Below are 25,833 nucleotides of genomic sequence, written 5' to 3' on the forward strand. Positions count from 1 at the left end.
CTCGGTTCATTGGCCATCAAAAGAGACTTTTACGTTGATGATTTATTAACAGGGTCCGAAAATTTTGCGTCTCTAGATCTTTTGAGAAGTGAGGTAAATAAAATATTAAACTCGGCAGGATTCACCTTAACGAAGTGGTTTTCGAACCACCCTAAATTTTTCGACAGTGATTGCACTGAAAAGTCATTAAGCTTCAATGACACAAGTTCCAATAAAACGTTAGGAATTCATTGGTTGCCGAAAGAGGATTTGTTTCGATTTGTTTTAGATGACAATTTTAATGATCTGCGAGCCACTAAACGAAACATATTGTCAGTTTCTGCTCGCCTTTTTGATCCTCTTGGATTACTAGCCCCACTAGTTACCAAAGCAAAAATCTTACTGCAAGAGCTTTGGATCCAAAAACTAGATTGGGATGAGTCGATTCCATTGCGCCTTGACACTAGCTGGCAGAACTTTAAAGCCAACCTAATGCAGCTCTCATCGATAAGCATTCCTCGTTACGTAAACGTTGAGTCGAGTGCCATCTGCCAAATACATGGCTTCTCCGACGCCTCAATAAGGGCGTACGGATGCTGCTTATACATACGAAGCCAATCTGCCAGTGGTATTAAATGCATGCTGCTTACTGCAAAGTCTAGAGTGGCTCCGCTGAAGACCAAATCTCTTCCGCGTCTTGAGCTCTCGGCAGCACATCTTCTTTCGAAATTATGGTCAAGAGTAGCGCCTATGTTGAGTCGACATTTCGAAAATATTACATTTTAGACAGACTCTGAAATCGTTTTACATTGGATTAAAACACATCCATCTTCACTACAAACCTTCGTCGCAAACAGAGAGTCTGAAATTCAAGAGTTGACTGACAAAGTACATTGGCGACATGTGCCAACGAAACAAAATCCTGCGGATCAAGTGTCTCGGGGTTGTAACGTGGACGAATTGAATAATTCGATATGGTTTGGCGGTCCACAGTTCCTCCTAGAAGACCCTGCATTATGGCCAATTAATAACCACTTCCAGCTCTCACCAGAAGACGAAGCATTAGAGAAGAAGAAAAATACGTTTACACTAATTTCAACTACTGAGAAAAATTCAATATTGGACCTTATTGAAAAATTTTCTTCTCATAAAAAATTGCTTCGTGTGGTCGCATACATATTACGATGGATAAGACGACCACCAAAATCCTCCATGGGACAGGATCTGACTTCAGAAGAGCTAAACTTGAGTTTTCTAAAAATTGCACAGGTGGTCCAACATTCAGAATTTTCGGATGTTATTCAAAAATTGCATAAAGGTACCACCCTACCCGCAAACTTGCAAAAAACTCAACCCGTTTTTGCATGAGTACTCGGATAAGTCGCTGTCGTTCAAATTAATCCGAGTAGGAGGTCGCTTATTAAATGCACCTCTCCCATACGATGCCAAATTTCCGCTTTTATTAAATAAAAGTTCGCACTTCGTTATAACGTATTTACGGTTCCTGCATATTCGAAATCACCACGCTGGGGCTAAAGCGTTGATTACGCTTCTTCGAGAACGCATATGGCTAATTAATGCCCGAGAAGCTTGCAGTAGAACCGTAAGAAACTGTATACATTGTTTTCATTACAAGCCGAAGTTGCAAAACCAAATAATGGGAAATTTGCCAGTCGAAAGACTTCGAGCATTACGGCCCTTTCTTATGTGTGGCATAGATTTTTGTGGTCCGATATACACAACTCTAAAAATACGCGGTCGACCACCCGTAAAAACATATATTGCAGTTTTCGTTTGCTTCACTTCAAAAGCAGTACATTTAGAATTAGTTTCGGACCTATCTTCTAATTCATTTATTCTCGCCCTAAAAAGTTTTATTGGACGCCGAGGAATGCCAACGAAGATATTCAGCGACAACGCCACCAATTTCGTCGGCGCCGACCGCAAGCTGCGCGAATTGAAGGAGGCGTTCCTAGCAATGGGTCCAGACCTGAAGAGATTCGCAGCAGACGAAGGGTGCAGCTTCATCTTTATACCACCGCGGGCGCCGCACTTCGGCGGGTTATGGGAAGCCGCGGTGAAGTCCGCCAAGCATCACGTCGTTCGCGTAATCGGCAACGCGATGCTGACCGCAGAGGAACTGTCAACTCAACTGGCAGAAGTGGAGGCCATCCTCAATTCTCGGCCCCTAACACCGCTGAGCTAGGACCCCAACGACGGCGAGGCACTAACCCCAGCGCATCTGCTGATAGGGTGCTCCCTGCGAGCATTACCACGAGAGCAAGTGCCAGTGGACCCAGTTCGATGTTGCGAGAGATGGCAACTTGTTTGCTGTCTCAAGCAACAGTTCTGGCGACAGTGGTCCAAAGTCTACCTGACGGGACTTCAGGAACGCAACAAGTGGCTGCACCCCACTCGCAATCTGCAGCTCAACGACCTCGTCCTCGTCCACGAGGACAAAGTGCCGCCACAACAGTGGGTATTCGGACGCATCGTCGCCACCGTCGAAGGGCAAGACGGCAAATTGCGAGTCGCAGACGTGGCGACTAAGGCGGGCACAATTAAGCGTCCTATCCACAAGCTGGCCTTGCTTCCACTGGAAATTGAAAGAATCTGATCCTGTCAAGGTGGCCGGTGTTGCGTCAAGCGACAAATTTATACCTAAAATAAAAATAATATATGAATTGTAGAAAAATGAATTATAAAAATTATAAAATATTGAATTCTATTGTTATTATATACTTACCTTAATAATACATTTTTAATACTAAGATATTACTCACCTTACTTACCTCAATGTAATCTGTTACAATATTTAACGAAAGTTGAAAATTACCATACTTACCCCTTTTTTTAGACATATGAACATTACCACTAGTTTAAGCCGTTAGTTAAGATTTAGGCTAAGCAACTAAATGAAATTAAATAAATGTTCTATTGTAATTGAACCGTGAAACCGAACGCACGCGTCTTTCATCTTTTTCGCTAATTATACATATCGTTATAGTGACAGGCAATTAGGATTTAAATTAATTCGCGCATTCCCAAGTAACTTTTCGTGTCTCAAAAACTCTTGAGATTTTTCACTGAAGGTACAATATTTTTAATCTTATATAAAAGGCCCTCATGCCATACCTTATCAAACGCCTGAGCCACGTCTAGAAATATAGCTGAGCAGTACTCTCTGTGCTCAAATGCTTTTCTTATTTCGTTACTGATTCTATTTACTTGCTCTATCGTGTTATGTTTTTCACGAAACCCGAATTGGTGCGTTGGTATTATATTATTTTCGTGGAGGAAAGAAGTCATCTTTGATAGCAACACTTTTTCAAATATTTTAGAAAGACAGGGTAGAAGACTGATTGGTCTGTATGAAGACGGCTGAGTTAAGTCTTTCCCAGGTTTGTCTATCAAGATAATCTGCGACTTTTTCCATGAATTAGGATAGTGTCCGAGATAAAGAATTGCATTGAAGAGCAAAGACAGCACTTCTACGGCAATATTTGGTAACTCAATTAGCATTTTTGGGGTAATATTATCATATCCTGGTGACTTTTAAGGGTTAAGTGAAATTTGGCACAAAGGATAGCATTAGGGAGGGGCATATTTGAACGTAATTTTTTTGGAAAAGTGGGCGTGGTCCCGCCCCCTACTAAGTTTTTTGTACATGTTTTTTGAAAATGGGCGTGGCGTCGCCCACTTATGGACCAAAAACCATATCTCAGGAACTACTCCACCGATTTCAATGAAATTCGGTATATAATATTTTCTTAACACCCTGATGACATTTACAAAATATGGGTGAAATCGGTTCTCAACCACGCCTTCTCCCAATATAAGGCTATTTTGAATTCCATCTAATGCCTTCTCTGTACAATATATACATTAGGAACCAATGATGATAGCGGAATAAAACTTGACACAAATACGGTATTTGAAAAATATGTAAATGACGGATAATGAAATTTTGATTATCACTTTATCATGCGAGAGTATAAAATGTTCGGTGACACCCGAACTTAGCCCTTCCTTACTTGTTTTGTATATAATATCTCCTTCTTGATAAATTTTTTGAAGCCTTTTCTTGTTATAATGCTCTAGCATTTTCTCTTGTGCATTTGGCAACACATTTTTCATATTTTCGTGAAGTTCTTGATTAAATAAAATGTTGCAAGGTTATTTACCTGTTACAGAATGAAGGTTTTTATTATACTGTTGAACTGCTCTCATAATTGATTCAAAATTAGTAATGAAGCTGTGTTCTTGCTTAAAACATCTAGAAATTTCAATCAGTGTTCAATGAACTCTTTTTATTTGGCCATTACTTGTACTGTGACGTGGTGTACAATAATAAATTCGTACATTTATCTTTTCTGTTAAAGACTTGAACTGTATCGTACATAAGCCTGGTTCATTATTAATAATTATGCTTTTAACATCTGGAAATTTTTGTAACAGTTCCAAAACATTTTCTTCTTTTTTTTACGACTAGAAATTTGGAATATGAATCTATACATCTAAGAAATTTAAGCATTTGTGCGAAAAAATATCTGTATGGAGTTGAAAAAAATTTAAAAAAAAATGTTTGAAGCACCTTAGTACTTATAGGGTATTCCATACCAAGTCGACCACTTTTAACCCGACCCCTTTAAATTTTGCTGAAACTTATCCATCCTTTTCTACCCTTTGAAAACATTTTTGAGAATTTTTCCAAAATTTTTTGTCCAACTTGAAAAAAGTTTTGAATTTTTCCAAATACTGGCTTTTTTATTTTCAAATAGGCATAACTTTTGTAGAAATTGACTTTTGTGGACCTTTTTTCTTTTAAAATTTTTATTTTTGAATGAACTTTTCGAAAAAATACACGAAAAAAATTGAACACGACCACTTATATGAAATAATCGATTTTTTTAAGTAAAACCGTCATTTTTGGGAAGTTCGCCATTTTTTGGAAGTTCGCCATCTTTTTTCCTTAAAAAAAACTTCAATTAATTTGACAACTATTCCAGCTAATACCGGAGTGGGCCGATTTTTTTTATATTTTTTTTAGTTGTATAAAAAAAATTGTCAACTTTTCAAAAATGAAAAAAAATAAAAAAATATGAGCTGGTTGCTCCCGTATCTATAAGAATTCTAATTTGCCCAGTTTTTGTATCGGTTTTAATAACATACGGCAAATCGGAGTTTACCCTTAAAAAATGGTTCTCACCAATATTATAGATTCTTTCAATTTTTGGTTGAGGTTGTGTGCTTATTTGTGCACTTTCAATTGACTTTTTTGGTATATTTGTTGGTTGATGTGGTTGGTTTCTTTGCACAGATCTGTGTTTATTTATTAATTGGATTAATTGATCTACTTCAATGGGTTCTAGATGATTGGAATACATTTGGTATGAATTATTATCCGTTTGAGGTTACCTTAAGTTATTCTGAAAATTTGGAAATCTTCGGTTAACTGGAGGATGGTGTCGTGAACCAATTTCGTGGTTATTTTTAAGTAAATTGCAAAAAAATTGTGATCGTATTTGACTTGAATGAAGTTCTTGTGCCTTAGCAAGAGCATTTGGCAAATCGGTAGGTGTTAATGTAAATAGTATTTGGTTTAGGGAGTAATTTAAGCCAGTTATAAAAGTTCTTAACGCGGTTCCTCGATTCTTGATATTTAATTGTTTTGTAATATCTGAATTGGTGCGTGCGTCATTATAGTTTTATTTATTAGTAATGGCAATTTCTGATCAATTAAGGATGTCGATCCTTGTCTCATAACACTCATATCTTCATCAATTACGTGAATTGGTCGTCTGTCGGCGTAAGCAAAATCTAACCCTGGAAATATTGCTTCTCAATTCAATACTGTGCCATTATTAGTTAACATATCATTGGCATTACCTACAATCTTATTTCGGAAGATAGTTAGTGCTCCGAAATACCTTCTACTTCCTTCAATATAGACGCTCATCGAATTTATTGCAGCTTCTCTCCAACTGACAATAAAATTATTGACTGCCATTTTGAAAATTGTAAAATTATTTTGTTCGCTTTAAAAATTCTTTATTTCTTGATATTGAATTATCGCCTCTTTTCTATAATCCTTATTATACTCTCGCAACAATGTTGCTAAGGAGAGTATTATAGTTTTGTTCACATAACGGTTGTTTGTAAGTCCTAAAACTAAAAGAGTCAGATATAGGGTTATGTATACCAAAGTGATCAGGGTGACGAGTAGAATCGAAATCCGGATGTCTGTCTGTCCGTCCGTCCGTCTGTCCGTCCGTCTGTCCGTCCGTGCAAGCTGTAACTTGAGTAAAAATTGAGATATCATGATGAAACTTGGTACACGTATTCCTTGGCTCCATAAGAGGGTTAAGTTCGAAGATGGGCAGAATCAGCCAACTGCCACGCCCACAAAATGGCGGAAACCGAGAACCTATAAAGTGTCATAACTAAGCCATAAATAAAGATATTAAAGTGAAATTTGGCACAAGGGATCGCATTAGAGAGGGGCATATTTAGACGTAATTTTTTTGGAAAAGTGGGCGTGGCCCCGCCCCCTACTAAGTTTTTTGTACGTATCTCGGAAACTACTATAGCTATGTCAACCAAACTCTACAGAGTCGTTTTCTTCAGGCATTTCCATATACAGTTCAAAAATGGAAGAAATCGAATATTAACCACGCCCACCTCCCATACAAAGGTTATGTTGAAAATCACTAAAAGTGCGTTAACGGACTAACAAAAAACGACAGAAACACTAAATTTTACGGAAGAAATTGCAGAAGGAAGCTGCACCCAGACTTTTTTGAAAAATTGAAAATGGGCGTGGCCTCGCCCACTTATGGACCAAAAACCATATCTCAGGAACTACTCCACCGATTTCAAATTCGGTATATAATATTTTCTTAACACCCTGATGACATGTACGAAATATGGGTGAAATCGGTTCACAACCACGCCTTCTTCCAATATAACGCTATTTTGAATTCCATCTGATGCCTTCTCTGTATAATATATAGTACATTAGGAACCAATGATGATAGCGGAATAAAACTTTACAAAAATACGATATTTGAAAAATATGTAAATGACGTATAATGAAACCTCGCTTATCACTTTATCATGCGAGAGTATAAAATGTTCGGTGACACCCTGAAATTTCTTCCGTAAAATTTAGTGTTTCTGACGTTTTTTGTTAGTCCGTTAACGCACTTTTAGTGATTTTCAACATAACCTTTGTATGGGAGGTGGGCGTGGTTATTATCCGATTTCTTCCATTTTTAAACTGTATATGGAAATGCCTGAAGAAAACGACTCTGTAGAGTGTGGTTGACATAGCTATAGTAGTTTCCAAGATATGTACAAAAAACTTAGTAGGGGGCGGGGCCACGCCCACTTTTCCAAAAAAATTGCGTTGAAATATGCCCCTCCCTAATGCGATTCTTTGTGCCAAATTTCACTTTAATATCTTTATTTATGGTTTAGTTATGACACTTTATAGATTTTCGGTTTCCGCCATTTTGTGGGCGTGGCAGTGGGCCGATTTTGCCCATCTTCGAACTTAACCTTCTTATGGAGCCAGAGAATATGTGTACCAAGTTTCATCATGATATCTCAATTTTTACTCAAGTTACAGCTTGCACGGACGGACAGACGGACGGACAGACGGACGGACGGACAGACAGACATCCGGATTTCGACTCAACTCGTCACCCTGATCACTTTGGTATATATAACCCCATATCTGACTCTTTTAGTTTTAGGACTTACAAACAACCGTTATGTGAACAAAACTGTAATACTCTCCTTAGCAACATTGTTGCGAGAGTATAAAAATTAGAACAAATTCAGAAAGTTTTCCATACAAAAACTTGATTCCGATCATTCAGTTTGTATGGCAGCTATATGCTATAGTAATCCGATATGAACAGTTTCCTCGGAGCTTACATTATTGCTTTCGAAACTAATCTATACCAAATTTCGTGAATATATCTTGTCAAATGTAAAAGTTTTCCATACAAAAACTTGATTCCGATCATTCAGTTTGTATGGCAGCTATATGCTATAATTAACCGATCTGAACAATTTCTTCGGAGATTACATTGTTGTCTTAGCAAATAATCTATACCAAATTTCGTGAAGATACATTGTGAAAGTTTTCCATACAATAACTTGATTCGGATCGTTCAGTTTGTATGGCAGCTATATGTTATAGTGATCCGATATCGGCCGTTCCGATAAATGAGCAGCTTCTTGAAGAGAAAATGACGTTTACAAAACGATAACTTAAAAACTGAGGGACTATTTCGTATATATACAGACAGACGGACGGACAGACAGACAGACTGACATGGCTAAATCGACTTTGCTCAACGTACTGATCATTTATATACAATGTACTTTATAGGGTCTCCGACGCTTCCTTCTGGGTGTTACAAACTTCGTGACAAATATTATATTATATTATTATAATGTTAATATACCCTGTGCAGGGTATAAAAAGAGAAATAAAGATTTTTGCAAAGTGCACAACACAATTCTACAAATTTCAAAAATAGCGGTAAATGATTTTACTGCAGAAGACATAGCCAAATACAACAAGCATTGCCATGAAAAACTTTACTGGTCTCCTAGTATGATTTTTCAACATTAACTCGGATCATACAAAATAATAGAATTGCAAAGTTTCCAAAAGTTTAACATGTTTTCGATTAGGCCTTAAATGGATTTGAATGTCATGGTGGAGCCTTTTTATCTACTTTTCCCTTTTTCAAAAGTGGGGGTATACACGTTTGGCAATACTTAAGGTGTAAAGAAGTCTCATATGTAAAATTTACGTGCTTTAATTTGTATGCATGTGCATACAGTCATATACCTACGCATTTTGTATAGAAATAGTTTATTACTTTATTTCGGGGTACGATCTTTAGACCACCATGCATGAATTTATATATTACAAGTAAGGAAGGGCTAAGTTCGGGTGTCACCGAACATTTTATACTCTCGCATGATAAAGTGATAATCGAGATTTCATTATCCGTTATTTACATATTTTTCAAATACCGTATTTGTGTAAAGTTTTATTCCGCTATCATCATTGGTTCCTAATGTATATATTATACAGAGAAGGCATCAGATGGAATTCAAAATAGCGTTATATTGGAAGAAGGCGTGGTTGTGAACCGATTTCACCTATATTTCGTACATGTCATCAGGGTGTTAAGAAAATATTATATACCGAATTTGAAATCGGTGGAGTAGTTCCTGAGATATGGTTTTTGGTCCATAAGTGGGCGAGGCCACGCCCATTTTCAATTTTTCACAAAAGTCTGGGTGCAGCTTCCTTCTGCAATTTCTTCCGTAAAATTTAGTGTTTCTGACGTTTTTTGTTAGTCCGTTAACGCACTTTTAGTGATTTTCAACATAACCTTTGTATGGGAGGTGGGCGTGGTTATTATCCGATTTCTTCCATTTTTAAACTGTATATGGAAATGCCCGAAGAAAACGACTCTGTAGAGTGTGGTTGACATAGCTATAGTAGTTTCCGAGATACGTACAAAAACTTAGTAGGGCTTGGGGCCACTCCCACTTTTCCAAAAAATATTACGTCCAAATATGCCCCTCCCTAATGCGATCTTTTGTGCCAAATTTCACTTTAATATCTTTATTTATGGCTTAGTTATGACACTTTATAGGTTTTCGGTTTCCGCCATTTTGTGGGCGTGGCAGTGGGCCGATTTTGCCCGTCTTCGAACTTAAACTTCTTATGGAGTCAAGGAATACGTGTACCAAGTTTCATGACGATATCTCAATTTTTACTCAAGTTACAGCTTGCACGGACGGACAGACGGACGGACAGACAGACATCCGGATTTCGACTCTACAGACAGACATCCGGATTTCGACTCTACTCGTCACCCTGATCACTTTGGTATATATAACCCTATATCTGACTCTTTTAGTTTTAGGACTTACAAACAACCGTTATGTGAACAAAACTATAATACTCTCCTTAGCAACATTGTTGCGAGAGTATAAAAACGTAACAACTGGTACGCAGATGACAGAATACGACACCCAGACAATTAACGATTCAATTATATGCAATGAAAATGTAGAAACTGTGAAATCTTTACCGGAATTCTCGGGAAGGTCATACGTAAGTTGGAGGCAAGCTGAAAAAAGTACAATGAGTCTCTATATATGTAGAAGGGAGTAGGAGATATCTTGGAATCATAACAATAGTAAGAAACAAGATTGTTGGCAATGAATACGACATTTTGACAAACCAGTTTTAAATTTAGAAGCCATAGTTCGAGATTTTTTTTTTGCGTATGCTGATTGAAGGCCAATACACATAATTGACCAAGAAATGAGCATACTCAGACAAGGATCACAATCCTTAATAGATTATTACAATGATGTCAATAAGAAATTGACATTGTTAATGAATGAAACAATAATGACGCACGTAACAAATTCCGAAATAACAAAGCAATTAAATATTAAAAGTCGGGAAATTGCGCTTAGAACATTCGTAACTGGTTTAAACTATCCTTTAAGCCAAATACTTTTTACTTTAACGCCTACTTGCTAAAGCGCAAGAACTTCAATCAAACTAAATGAGATCACGCGTTACATTTCTCTAAAAAGAATCAAGAAATTGTTTCTCGAAAACAACAATTTAATAAAAACTTTCAAAATAATTTGAGGTATCCGCAAAGGAATACTAATACGAACGAAAAATATCCCAATCTTCCAGGGGGGTTACTCTGTAATGAGATACGAATATGAAAATGTTCGCATCTTCAATTTTGGTACTCTGTAATACGACAAACGCAGTAAATTTTGAAATTTTCGAATTTAGTTTTTCCCTTTCGCATTAGCGGTACTCTGCTTTGCTAAAGCAATTGTCAAACATGCGTTATATTCGTAATTTTTGTGCTACAAGTATAAAGAAGTCGCAATGCTTGAAAATGTAAGTTTCAAATATGAATTAGTTGTTTTAATTGCTACTAAAATATATAACGCCGTGCATATGAACTATTTTGCACAAATTTACAGGGAAGCACCGAAAATAAAACAACAAACTCAACCAAAGCAATTTGAAATTCTTGTGGATTTCATGAAGGCGCATCCCGATTTATCGAAAGGATCACTAAAAACACCAGACGCCAAAAATACCTCCAATAATTTATGGAAAAATTTAGTTTCCCATTTAAACGCAGCTGGGCCACCATTGCGCGACATTGCGGGGTGGAAAAAGGTAATTCCAATAATTGCACAGAAATTATAAATGTGATTAAATGTAATCAATTAAAGGTTTGGGCAGACTATAAGATTCACTTAAACGCAAAAATGCGACGAAACAAAAATAATATTTCGGGAACTGGAGGTGGTCCCTCACTTTTCATACCCTTATCACAGTTAGAGCAACAATTGAGTGAGTTATTGTCAATAGAGGAATCAATAAATGGAATGAGTGGTACCTTGTCATTCGGTGCAGCTATAAGCAGCATGTCGGAGGTAAATGCAGACCCTACCGAACGAAATACACAAAACAGGGAACTACCACAATGTTCCAAAATGGCATGCACACCTCATAAAAAACAGCAGACTCCTCTTAATACACAAGAAAATGAACTACCACATTGTTCAAATGTGACGTACCCACCGCGCAAAAAGCAGCAGACTCTGCTTGAACAACAAGTCGAAACCCAAATTATATTCCACAATAACTCGATTAAAGTGTTAAACGATATAAATTTTAATATAAAAAACATTTTTAAAACATTGAAAAAAAGAAATAAATTTTAAAAACGGAGACTAACCTTTGAAAAGGAAAAAATTTCTATATAAACAAAAAATTGATGAACAAAAATTGAGAAACTGGAAAATGTAAGTTAAATAACTATATAACTGCGAGAAAAAGAATTAAAAACTACAAATTTAATCTGTAATTATTTAAATTTAATTTTCGTTGTTACAATGAAATAAAAGACTGGATTTATTAATTTGCAAATAGTTCATTTTAATTAAGTTGAGTTACGAGCATTTATCATATTTGTTTTAATATCGTCCCTAATGTTTCTAGCAATAGTAATAAAATTACCACTATTAGGTAAATCTATATTAGTGGTGGAAAATTCTTCTGGCTCAAGTGTAATACTAATTGGTACTTCTACCTTGTACAAAATGCATATATTGTGTAGAGCGCAGCATACGTTCAAAATTTTAACGACTTTTTCAGGCGCGTAATGTAGCTCTCTTGCAGATAACAAGCATCGAAATCTCCCTTTTAATACACCAAACACGCGTTCAATTAGTGATCGGCCTTTTGTAAACTGTTGGTTGAAATAGAGTTCATCAGAACGTTCTGGCGCATTCCTATATGGCGTTAGCAGCCAAGGTTCAAGAGGATATCCGGAGTCTCCTATAATAATAACAATAAAATCATATACATAAGTGTTGCTGAGAGATGTTGATAATTTCTTTTAAAACATCAATATAATGTAATAAGATATAACAATTTTATCTTATGGCGATTTAGCCGCCATAAGTTATTATTACAGTTATATATACTCACCAAGAATTCGTTCGCTTCTATTTCCATTTTCGTAGTTCGTCCTCAAACTTTCACGTTCTCCTGAGAGGTTCCATACGTGGGAGTCATGCGACGCTCCTCCAAATCTACCATTTACTGCCCTTATCTGCATTTTGTGATCACATATCTAAAAAAAGTTTTAGGTCATTGCACTGGAATCAATATACATATGTATATTATTGTATTTATGAATGTTCTGTGCTGTGTTTTAGTTTACGATTAAAAAATAAGTGTTCATTCCGTGATGGTCGTATCAACTGGATGTGCGTCCCATCAATCACTCCAATTACGCCTGGAATTCCGGACGTCAAGTAAAAGGTTCTATTTGCTTCAATTTTTTCCTCAATGGTCAAGGGAAACACGATATGCTTTGGGCACAGAGTTTTCTCGATGGCATCGCACACTTCCAAGATGCATCGGGAAACCGATTGTTGGGCTAGCCCTGAATGCCTATCTTGGCCGACCGAGGTGTTGATACTTACGCCCTGTGCGAGGAACTTCAAGGTTGTTGACAGTTTTACAATTTCTGGAATTGATGTGGTCCTTTGAGCGACTTTTAATTGGGGTCTTATGTTGTCCAAAACATATAAAAATGCGTGCTTATTAAGGCGGAAATTTTGCATGAAGCTAAAAACACAAAATGTGTAGATGTTAAGTACATTTTAAAGTACATTAAGTACATTTTGAAACCGCAATTTTTTACTAACCTTTTATCGCTTAGAGACATAATGTCCGAATTATCTCGAATAATTCTTTTATCAATTCTTTCCTGAGAATAATAATGATCCCACAATGCCACAGAATTCATTTTTAAATTATTCAACACAGTTTTAACGAACAAATTATTCTGATTTTCTTTATTTTGCTCGTTTATACTTTGACATTTTCGGAAGTAATGCCAACTATTACATAAAAAGAAAAAAAAGCAAAGGTGAACAACATTGTTAGTGATGCGTAAGCAATACAGAGTATCAATTGCCTATCGCATCGCATTGGGCTTTCGAATCGCATTGTCTTTCGCATCGCTTTACAGAGTAAGCCCCCAGACCCAATGGACGTGGATCAATCAAATCAAATAATAAATAGCACCAGGCCTGTACAAACAAACCAAGTACAGGCAAGGAGTAACAGATACAATTGGCAAACCAATTATCTACAAACAAATAAACCAAAGAGGCAAAATGAAAGTGCACAACTAAGCACACAGCCTCAACCAAAAATTTAAAGAATTAATAACATTGGGGAAAACCATTTTTTATGGAAAACTCTGATTTGCAACCAGTTCATATATACTAGAGTTCTGCAGGAATGCATCCATAAGGTTGGTACGCAGCTCTCAAGTAATTGCTCAAGAAAAAAAATACATTATTTCTCAAGTAATTTTGACAGCTGGTTACGCATTGTGAATGATCTACATTAGAAGAGCAAGAGAGAATAAACAAAAGAAAACAAACTTTGTACGTAATATGTATGTGTGTATGTGTATGGAAACATAAATATTTTCATTGAGATTTGAGAAATGTTGTTGATGATTGGTAGGTTTTATACAACATTTCAAAATGGAATATACTTCTTAATAATGATTTCAACTAATTTAGGATGAATTTGACGATTATTTCGAATTTCCTTCAAGAAACAATTGTTGATTTCATGTTTCTTCGCAAAACCAGGTTTGCCATATTCACATTTTACTGAAAAAAAGTATCAAAAATTAGTACTAGATTTCTTTAGAGCTGCGTACTAGCACAAGTAAATTTATCGCAGGAAAGTTTCCTGACCGTTTCTTAAGCGTTTTTTTATATGAAATTTTTACGTTTCTTGAGAGCTGCGTACTAAGCTATAACGGCAAATGAATTACTTATTCTAGAAATGGGCACATTCTTTTTCTGCACAGTATAATTGAGTGAGAGTGAATAGGGAAATATTGACTGTATTGACAGGCAGTGTTTTCACTCACTTCATAGTTGTACAGCTGTTAATGAGTACAGCAAAATTGGTGTGCAGTTAACGCACTGTACAGTGTTTTGGTGTGCAGTTTACTTACTGTACAGTGAGAGAATCTTCACAACATTGGTTTTATTTTTTCGGTGAAAATGTATTTATTATAAAACAAAGAGCTTAGCAACTAATAATATTTTAATTCAAAGTAATTATATTAATTATTTTATGCTACAAATGATTCTATATTTAATTCATTAATTCAGCTAATTTGTTCTTTTTCTAAATCTGTGAACTTTGTCTATTTATTTGTGGGTGGAAATAAAAATAGGGCAATGTTATGAAATTTGTTTAAATTATCATGAACTATGGAATATAAATATTTTAAAAGTGAAAACTTCCATTTTTGTTCAATTTCGATGTCATTGTCTTTTGGAGTGGATATTTTTTTTAGGTTATTAATGTGTGGAATAGTCAAATGCAATGTTGGATAATTGTTACCCTCCAGGTTTTTCGAACAAGCCTCAAACGAAGCAGGAAGTTCCGCCAGTCCGCTAATACTATTTAAATATATCTTGAATTCTACATATTTTTTTTCCATAAAAATCTGAGAATTTTATTGCTACAAAAACTTACATTTTCTTGTGCGTTCATTGCACGAGCGTCGTTTTCCTTACAATCCATGTTTATGCACGTGTTAATAATACTGAACTCATCTGCACAGTTGTATAATAGCACACACACCCACACTGTCCTTATAATTTCGCTTGATGTCCCTCTTGTTAAAAAAATACAAATGTAGTACTCATTCACGAAGAGTACAACCATATACTGTTCTCACTCTAAGTGAGAACAATAAAAATGCTGTGCTACCTACTTCTGCCCTAAGAAGTATACTGTACAGCAAAGTATAAGTGCAGTATTTTAAAAGTACAGGTCTGTTAAGCTAGATATGGGTACATTCATGCAGAAGTCTAATATATACGAACTGGAATTTATAATGACAAAAACACTTTAGTAATTAAGAAGAGGGTAAGAACCATTAATGGTTCGACCATCATAAAATATTTTCACAATATTAATCTACTGGGCGTACAACAAAGTTCTTATGAAATTGATAACTTGGAGAGCGATCTCTTAATGGAATAATTTTTTAAATAAAATAGTAGCCACAATAGATATTCCAAATCGGAAATGAATTTACGGAAATTAAGAAATAGAGAAAATACATTTTCTCAATGATTTAATTTCATTAAACGCTGTTTAAATGAGTTAAGCCTCCCCGACTCTATCCGGGAAAAACTGGCGCACCCTAGCACAACTTAACTCCTCTGAGAAGAACACCACACTTAACAACGGAAAACAACATGCACTAATACAACACACCTGGGGACAAATTGCATTTCACCACAGCAGATGACAACTATCTAACTAACAAAAGGATTTGATCATCGCTGCTTTCGGACACATTCGCTGAGACACTGCGCCGCGTCAACACCTCCACTCTACCGCAATTATACTTTTTCGACCTCCATTCGTAACAACTCGATCGCCAGCTCCAGCAAGTCGGAATAGGATTCTCGCCGCCCCGTATATCGACATTTATTTTAATAAAATTAGATTTTATAACATTTATAATTATAAAAATTATAATTCCTTTAATCAAATTGTGAAAACACAAACAAAATTTGTTTTTGTTAAACATAAATTTTGTAAATTTTTATTCAAACAGCATTGGGCAAGATAGTCCGAAGACGCCAGCCGAAGAAAGTACCGACAATATTAAAAATAAAAATATATTAAAATTGTGTAACAAACAAATTCTACAACACCTGCCGAAGAATCTTATATTAAAAAAAATTATTTTGGGACAAAAAGAGCCTAAAACGCCAGCCGAAGTTCTTGCCGGTAAAATAAAACAAAAAAAAAAAGGTGAAAAAGCAAATAAAAATATAAAAATACAAAATTTAAACTTCTTAGGACAAGAAAATCCTAAGATACCAGTCGAAGATAATACCGACAGTAAAATAAAAAATATACTCCAAAAAAGGGAGGTAATAATATTTTAAAAATACATAATTTCAATATTAAGGCAATAATGCATGCTTCCCATTTCACTATGGAGAAATCAAATATATAAAATTCTCATGTCACGGTGTACGTTATTGAACTCCTCTGAAACCGCTCGACTGATTTTCGTGAATCTTAGCGTGCATATCGGCTAGGGTGGAGAATCGGCCAACATCTATTTTTCATCCTCCTAAATGTTAAGGGAAATTGGAAATTGGAAAATTCCCAAAAAGTAACATTTTTCCATACAAATTTTTTTTTCAATTTTTGTTTGTTTTGTTTTTCAATATTTTTATTTGTCAAATATTTGAATCATTCAATTTCGGTCGCATGCTTTTTTTATTCCGGCTATTCAAAAGAAAAATTATTGAAAATTATTCAGTGAAAACGTTATTTTTCACATAAAGTGATCAATTACAGATTGAAATTTCTTACGAAGCCACGAAGAGGTCACGCTAATATCGGTAGGCGTTCCGTTTGCCATCAACGTATGGCAGCCCAAGACATATGAACGACTACTCCCAGGAATTATGGAACGCGGTCAATCAGGAAGCGATCGTCACGATGTCACAGCACGACTTTTTCAAACAACAGCAGCGATGTTTGATGGACTTTATCTTGAAGCAACATATGGTACATATATATGGTGCTGTTAGATGCTGGATGTATTCTGTTGAGTACACCAGATCAAACTGATGAACTCATTTCTGCGGAAATTCCTGATGCAGAGAAAGATACAGTATTATACCAAATGATGAAAACCAATATGGTTCATGGACCTTGCGGACACCACAATCCCACTTCGGGTTGCATGTCTGACAATAAATGCACGAAACACTATCCAAGTGCTTTTCTTTCGGAAACTCAAACTTGAAATGATAGGCGTGGCTCACCAGACGACAATGGCAGAACATTCAGCATTCAATTTAGAAGAATGAATATTAAAGTTGACAACACATGGATCGTATCATATTCGCCATTATTGTGTAATTCACATTCAAAACTCATACCAATGTTGAGTATTGCAGTTTGGTGTAATCGATAAAATACGTTTGTAATTTCGTCACCAAAGGAAGCAACATGGCGGTTATTGGTCTTGAACAATACGGTCGATACGTGAACTGCAATAAAGCGCTTTGTAGGATATTTACTTTTGCAATTCATGAACGTTTTCCGACTGTTGTGCATCTCGCAGTTAATTTGCAGAGTGTATTTCAACCCAGAGAATACAGTACAGCCAGTGGAAACACCGCCAGCAACAAAATTAACTTTGACGAGTTTTTTCTCAATTTTCTTCAGTATCCGTTTGCGAGAACATTGCTCTATTCGGAAATACCTTGATATTATACCTGGAATGCATCGTCAAAGAAATAGTTGCGCAGAAAGCAATTCCAACCAGTAGATTAACATCCAGGTGTGTTATCAACTAATGCATTAGGACAAATTTACACAATCCACCCGATAAACGACGATTGTTTCTACCTTAGGTTGCTATTGAATAATGTACGCGGTTCAACATTATTTGAGTCATTACGTACTGTGAATGGTACGGGGTGTGCAAATTTTGGAGAAGTAAGCCAGCAATTACAATTTCTGGAACATGTTTGGAAAATTGGAAATGGATCAATTCCGGTAGTTCGATATCAATTCCATCTGTCGTTTATCAATTCGCGAAAGATGAACTCATCACGAATGTTCGGACATTGGCCAAATTATCGTAAGTACGATTCCTTAAGTGCACGCGCAATGTTAGCCAAAAATACCGATGTTGTTGACTTAAACTGGAAGATTTAAAGTCAAATTCTGGGAGACTTGCGCTCATACAAATCGATCGATCGTCTTGACAATGAGACGAAGCCGCGAATTATCAAGTGGAATTTCTAAGTGCTTTGGAGAGGCTTGGTATGACACCGCATTATTTGCGTCTCAAAGTTGGATCTGTCGTTATTATGTTTCGCAATCTTCAAGCACCGAAACTGTGTAATGCAACCCGACTGATTGTAACGTAGCATCTTATAGAATGGGGCAGAATGCTTGACTCTACGAATTCCTCTGAGCTCCAACGATTTGCCATTTCAATTCAAACCTTTTCAGTTTTCAAAGAGTTCTACAATTTTCAATATCAGTTCCAACGCATTCCGTTTCAAGTGAAAATTGCATTTGTGATGAGAATCAATAGGACACAAGGATAGTCGCTAGAAGTGTGTGGCATAAATTTGGAAATGCTATGTTTTTAACAAGGACGGATATACGTGGCGTGCTCACGAGTTGGAAAACCATCTGCTCTGTAGATTTAAGCACCGAAACAGAAACCAAAAAATATTGTTTATCAAGCTTCGTTAAAATTGAAAAAATTGGAATAATCGAAAATAAAAGATTTTCAACACAATATAAATTCAACTTTCTTTTCATTTCAAAACACATAATTTCAGGCAGGACAACGGCTGCCGGGTCAGCTAGTAATTTATAAAAAAGTAATATGAGGAAGAAATAAATTAAATCCTAAATATAAAAAAAAACTAATAGTTCCAGAAGACAATATTATAGTTTAATTTCATTATCTTATAGACACAATGAAGACATTTTTACATATTTCGTAGATACTTTTAACGACACTATATCAGACATAATTGACTACAAAAAAGAAAATTACTAATCGAAAGTGAAATAACAAATGCGAAAATAAATATTATTCAGTCCAATTTTGCAAAAAGGAGTCAAATAATGCATTTTGTATGATAAAAAGAAATTTTACTTGTTTATTAATAAAGTAATAAATATTGTAATAGTTTCCGGAAAACAATGCGAATAATCATATAATAGTCGCAGTATATTTGATATCTTTTTAAGATAATGTAATAATTGATGATACAAAATAAGAAAATCCCACTGGAAAATTTTTTAAATATTTAAAAGAAGTAAAATTTAAGCCAATTTCTGTATAAGAATATATTGAAACAAAAATATTGATTTAAGATTGGAAAACCTAAACATGTTAACTCCAATAAAACAAGAAATAAAAAGAAATCCTGTTTGGTGGATATTTAGCACTTTATTATTGATAATCATATTAGGTTATTTTATAACAAAAGTAATAACATATATTATATTAAATATTAAAATTAAAAATTCATTAGAAAGAGAGAAAATGTTAAAAAAACTATCGACACAAATAAGTATATCGACGACTAAGTATATCCCGGGTCGAGACCAACGGTCTGATAAACTTAGTCGAGACCAATGGTGCTTGGCTATGCCAAGTGGTGTTTACATACATTTGTATGGAAATACATGTTGTATTTACGCTCATATATGTACAATATAGATATGTACATACATTTTTGAAATTTCTTACCTCTCGATTTGGTTGAAATCAAATTGACTACCTTGTTCACGCGTGGCGTGGCAATAGCGTTCACAAAAAATGTAACATTTTGAGAAAAATTACATTTCTTAACCTTTTAAAACGCTCTAGCGTCAAATAAATTGCACCGGTTAGGTAATTTAAAGAGCTTTCAGGAAATTAATTCCACCGGGCGCGTGGCAATAGGCGAAAATGGGTTTTCACCATGTCCCCCCTTTTGTTTCTCTACAGTTGGGGGGGTATGGGGCCGGGGGGGATGAAAACCATTTTGCGAGTTAGTTCACCCCTAGGGCTTTCAGGAAAGCCCTCAACCTCCGTCTATCCCTACCAGGGGCGTGGCAATAGCGTTCACAAAAAATGTAACATTTTGAGAAAAATTACATTTTTCTTAACCTTTAAATTGGTTGGTGTACTAACTTGTAATATTATAATATCCTTTTTTCGTCCTTTTCGATACGATATCCTTGAATTTTCTAAATCCTATAGACAATAAAATTCTAGGAAGCTACCTGGAAGCGCAAGTCGTTTGCTACACTCTAAATATATTTAAATAACATTTAAAAACAAAATATGCCTGGCCAGACCCGAGGGTCTCGTTGAGGGATATAAATGGCTCGATGAGATTGAACGATCGAAAATGGTATCGGATACCTTTGATGAGTTTGTACTGGCGATTGTATTGGATATATTGATGAAACCGAGATTAAATTAGCAGTCTTCTAATTGAAGACCATCATACTTCTCCAGAAATCACATATATTCAATAAAAGCACAAATAGTTTGTGACTATAAACCAGTAATTCGACTTGTTGTGGTTAGTCACCCTGGGAGCTGGCATGATGCCCGTATATATCGAAATAGCTCGCTCTTTCAGCAAAATGAGCAGCATTTTTCTTCAAAGCTATGGATTGTTGGGGACTCGGCATACCCTTTATCTGGAACGTTAATAACTCCTTACAGAAGCAAAACAAGACAATTGGATAGAAACGCCCGAATTGCATTTAATTTACGGCACTAAATACCGGGATAGAGTAAAGCATTGTTTTGGGCTTTTAAAAGAAAGATTTGACAGCCTTAAAGGTAACATGTGGTAACATGTGGGTCAATCAAAATCCGTGATCACCGGAAATTCCATGGAAACTGTGCTAAAATTTATCAAAAATCAGGATTCATGGATATGGAATTGAACATCTCAAAAACATCGATTTATCGCATTTTGACCGGTGTACGGTTTGTTCCGCACAAATTGACTGACGACCAAAAATTGCTCAGAATCTAACATTCGTAGGACATCATTAAAGAGGTAAAAAAGGACAAAAACTTCCTTTACAATATTGTGACTAATGACGAAACGTGGCGTTTCCTATATGATCGCGACACGAAACGACAGAGTGCTATGTCTTTCATTCGGACGAGCCGAAACCCAAAAAAATCGCTCATGGATAAGTCAAAAGTGAAGATAACTGATTTGTTTTTATGACTCCAAGGGTATTGTTCACTAGGGTGGGTCGATTCCGAACTTTTTTCGATTCGGGATTTCTAATAGTGCGGAAAAGTTGCCTTAGTACTTCCTGATTTCAATGCAACTTTTTGTTTTGAGATCGGATTGCATCTTCAACCCCAACTCCGGCCTTGAAATTTTGGAAATTCGCCTAAAATCGTGAAATTGTCTACCTAGCGCCTGAAATACGCATATCATGGCAAAATGTATAAAACAAAAGTTATTTGTCACGTCATTTGCTGCCGAAATGGTATATGTGATCATGGCCGTAGGACGAACCGTTCCCGAGATACGAGCGAAAATGCGGCGCGGCACAGCGCAAGGTGAAAATTGTTGCAGCTCTCAGCTAAGCTGTATTGGTCACCCAGAACCCACCGCACCGCGTGGAGGTGGCTGCTCTTCGCGTTCCTCCCAAGCCCAACCCAACCAACCAACCATATGTCAAGCTTGTTTTAGTCTGAATCTGTGTCAAATTTATTGATAAAATCAGATTTTGTACTAAACTTTGGCACTTGTTGCCTAGATTTCAGTGTAGAGCGTATAAAACGATCACGAGATTGGGGGCCAATAACTTTAGAAGATCCCTCTGTCACCAGTTTGACGGTTCTCTCGACTGCTACGGTGTGAGAGGGGAATTCACTAAATTTCCATACCTCTGCAGTGTCTCCCGACAGCCCTTTTATGAGTTCTTTGTTAGAAACTGAACAAAGAACTGGTGGAACAGTCAAGATAATAGTCTTACGATATGAGTAATAATTATTAGCTTTGAAATTCAGCTTTGGCACTTTATTACGTCTAACCCTTCCACTGCCTAACCTGATTCGGCTGCTGAGGGAAAGCCTCGCATTAGCGTTCATCCCTGAAGTATGGAGGACATCGAAGGTGATCTTCATACCCAAGGTGGGTAGGAAACACTACTCATTGGCGAAATCTTTCAGGCCAATCAGTCTAACGTCTTTGCTACTAAAAACCATGGAGAAGATCGTGGACCATGAAATAAGGTCAACAGTGCTGAAGAGAGCACCCCTGCATGCGGCTCAGCACGCCTACAGAGCGGGTAGATCCACTAACACTGCTCTGTACCAGATAACCTCTGAAATAGAGAGTTCACTGGAGCATGGAGAGGTGATGCTTTGCGCGTTCTTAGACATCGAAGGTGCCTTTGACAACACGTCTCATAAAAGTGTAGCCAAGGCACTGGAGAAAAGGAAAGTGGCAGCACCGGTGCGCAGATGGATTGAATCTGTATTGCGTACCAGAGTTGCTGAGACCACAGTAGGTGACAAGAGGATTCGTCTTGGCACAACAAGAGGCTGCCCACAGGGAGGTGTGTTATCAGTCTGGAGTCTAGTTGTAGACGACCTGTTAGTACTGCTAACGAACAATAGGATCCGCTGCCAAGGGTATGCGGACGACATTGTAATTATACCAAAAGGCAAATACGAAGATACTCTCTGTGACCTAATACAAAGGGGTCTAAACCTAGCGAAGATGTGGTGTAAAGAGGTTGAATTAAACATCAGTCCCTCCAAGACGACCGTAGTCCCGTTTACGAGACGCAGGTCCTTACCCGGTCTCAGGAACCTTACACTTGGGGGCAGAGAGATAGGAATGACCGGAAATGTCAAATACCTAGGGTTAATGCTAGACTTTACGTTGCGGTGGAATCAGCATGTAAACCTGACCCTGGTCAAGGCAACAAAAGCTTTAATGGTGTGCAACCGGCTGGCGGGCAAGTCCTGGGGCTGTAAGCCAAGGATCCTCAGGTGGTTGTACACCATGATAGTGCGACCAATAATCACATACGGGGCGGTGGCCTGGGCCTCAATAGCGTCGCAGACTTCGGTTAAGACCAAGCTATCGAAGCTGCAACGGCTAGCCAGTGCCTGCATGACGGGCGCAATGCGTACCTGTTCAACGGCAGCACTGGAGGTTCTGATGGAGCTTACTCTGCTTCATTTGGTTATCGGTCAGGTGGCCAAGCACACAATTCTGCAAATAACGGCAGAGGGGTGGGGCAAAGGTAGGGTAATCTCGTCCCAGAGGATGGAAAAGATAAATTGCGATGTACCATCAGCCCTCCTCCCGAGGGACAGCACTACCAAAACAGTTAACTTCAAGAAGAAGTTTAAGGTCACCCTCGGCAACATAGACGAGTGGAATGATTCCGACGGATCGAAAATGTCGGAGGGAATCGGTGCGGGGATCGCGGGCCCACGCACTAAGCTCTCCATACCGATGGGAGAGTTCCCAAGCAGAAGGAGAAATAAACCTCCATCGCAACTATCGCAATGAGAGAATAGCCATTCTCAGCGATAGCCAAGCGGCGCTAAAAGCGATGGAGCGAGGAGTGCAGGGAGAGGCTGGACAGCCTTGCAGAACGTAACCAGGTACACCTAATCTGGGTGCCTGGGCACAGAGGTATAGCCGGTAATGAACTGGCGGATGAGCTAGCCCGGAACCCTTTATTGGGGTAGGTCCACATACCCTAAAGGAGCTACTTCGCAGGGAAGAAGGAGTGGGCAGAGAGGAGCATTGGCGGCAAACGCGTGTTATGAGACATGCCAAGTTGCTAATGGGAGGATATAATCTAAGCAGGTTCAAGGTTATAATAAACCTCCCCAGGAACAAACTCAGGCTACTGGTCGCATGGTATACCGGCCACTGCAAGCTGAATAGGCACCTGTACAACATGGGCCTATCCTCTTGTATTAACTGCCGGTTCTGCGACTTGGAGCCTGAAACCCCGGAGCACCTGCTGATTGACTGCACAGCAGTCTGTAGACGCAGGACTAAGGCCCTCGGATCAATGCTTCCGGATAGGAATCGCATAGCCTCACTAGCGCCCAGAAGTCTATTGAACTTCATCGATGCGCTGGGGCTAGGTGAGTCTATGTAGGTTAGGAGAGGGCACAATCGACCAAAGGTCGCAGTGCATTCCTCGTATTAATCAATCAATCAAACCCTTCCATTTACAGTGTCAGACTCTGCTTCTCTGGCTGCCAGAAGACGGTCGAGGGCCAACTTTCTGACTTCTATCCGTTCGTCAGTCATCATACTAAGGAGAATGTTTTCTTGAAGAGCAAAGAAAGAATTCTGTTGAATGGATGAATCGACAACCTTGCGCAGTTTAACAGGTAAGTATCTCGACCTTTGACTTGCAGCATAGAGATGTCGCGAGCCATCTTTAAATGAACTGTTGAATCTTATTGAGAACCACATAGGTGAATAAACTGTAAGTATGTACTTGACCAAAATCTTTATTTCCTTTGTTGGTTTGTCAGTAGAAATGTATAATCTCAGAATTCTATTTGCACAGGTGAGCCAGCGAGATTTGCACATGTTACCTGGATGCATCGACGCTAAATCTGAGGAACATTGACCGGAAATAACAGCGTCTGATATTTTATAGAGATAAGCTTGGTCTGCGCTAAGTTGGGTCGGATTAATAACCTCAGAAGGTAATTGGCAGGATGGAAAACTTTCAAATTTGACAACAGGCAACTTCTCACAATCAGGGAGCAGTTTACCTATGTCGCCAGAGAATGGACTCTTTGAGACACCATCTATGTGTTCGAAAAGAGCACGAAATGGAAGTTCGTTGAAATGTAGAAGACATCAACTCACTGTAATGGCCTACCTATTCTTTCTTTTAGTTTCCGAATGATTCCACCTTTCCAACCTGTGTTCGTGTTGGTGCCATCAGCACCGACAACTTCTAGATGTTCCACATCAACTGAATTGTCTTGTAAATGTTACCATATAGCTTGCGTCTCATTCTCAGCTGACCCGAAAGGAGAGGTGACGTGGCCAAAGTAATGACAACCAGGTTCCGCTACAAGAGAAATATGTTCCTCTTTGACAGTGTCGCGGTAGTACTTTTCACCTTCGCTGACTTGTGTAAGTGTATTGTCTTCGCGGCCGTCAAAATACAGCGCATATACAGAGTCAATACTTTCGGTGTTGAAACAATCAAGGTCGCTGCTCTATCACTTACTCCAAATCTTTGGGCAGCTAAAGCAGTTTGTTCTAATACTAGTGTGTTTTGTTTGGTTTTAGAAGATGGAAGAGAAAATTCATCATCAGCATCGTGTTTGGAAGAATCCATGTGCGATGCACCTACATTGTTGTCGTCTGTATGAGAGTCTGGCTGATCTGAATGGTCACGTGTTCTAGCTGATACTTTTCTGGTAAGTGTTGATGTTGAATGACGTTTTGAAAGCTTTTTTTACGTTCATTTTTCTTTGTAATCTATTTTGTTTTAAGTAGATCAACACTTCCGATGAGACCAATTCTTCTGGTTCTCTGGTCCAAGAGAAATGGTTGTTCATTGATAGGAACTTTCCTTTCCTTTGGACAAGTGCAAGAAGAACTAGAGCAGGC

The 25,833-nt window shown here is 37.5% G+C and overlaps 2 protein-coding genes across 6 annotated transcripts in view; one reads left to right on the forward strand and one right to left on the reverse strand.

The window, feature by feature from the left end:
- The first annotated feature begins 1,870 nt into the window (after positions 1 to 1,870).
- Positions 1,871 to 2,185, forward strand: LOC120780392. The gene has a single exon (XM_040112678.1). The coding sequence runs from the start codon at positions 1,871 to 1,873 to the stop codon at positions 2,183 to 2,185; it is 315 nt and encodes a 104-aa protein (XP_039968612.1).
- Positions 2,186 to 12,003: 9,818 nt separating this feature from the next.
- The window catches only part of LOC120780892 (putative nuclease HARBI1), a 66,615-nt gene continuing 52,785 nt past the window's right edge, over positions 12,004 to 25,833 (reverse strand). For 3 of the 5 annotated variants that reach the window (XM_040113129.1, XM_040113132.1, XM_040113131.1), the window contains exons 2-3: positions 12,560 to 12,704; positions 12,004 to 12,406 (exon numbers count right to left, since the gene is read on the reverse strand). In XM_040113129.1, the coding sequence (XP_039969063.1) occupies positions 12,009 to 12,406; positions 12,560 to 12,689 (528 nt within the window). In that variant the 5' untranslated portion in view covers positions 12,690 to 12,704 and the 3' untranslated portion in view covers positions 12,004 to 12,008. Of the gene's footprint in view, positions 12,407 to 12,559; positions 12,783 to 15,151; positions 16,080 to 25,833 lie in introns of those variants that run through there. The other 2 variants (XM_040113128.1, XM_040113130.1) reach the window with 2 other exon arrangements.

The sequence above is a fragment of the Bactrocera tryoni genome, unplaced genomic scaffold (assembly GCF_016617805.1).
Source record: "Bactrocera tryoni isolate S06 unplaced genomic scaffold, CSIRO_BtryS06_freeze2 scaffold_25, whole genome shotgun sequence".
NCBI classification, from domain to species: Eukaryota; Metazoa; Arthropoda; class Insecta; order Diptera; family Tephritidae; genus Bactrocera; species Bactrocera tryoni.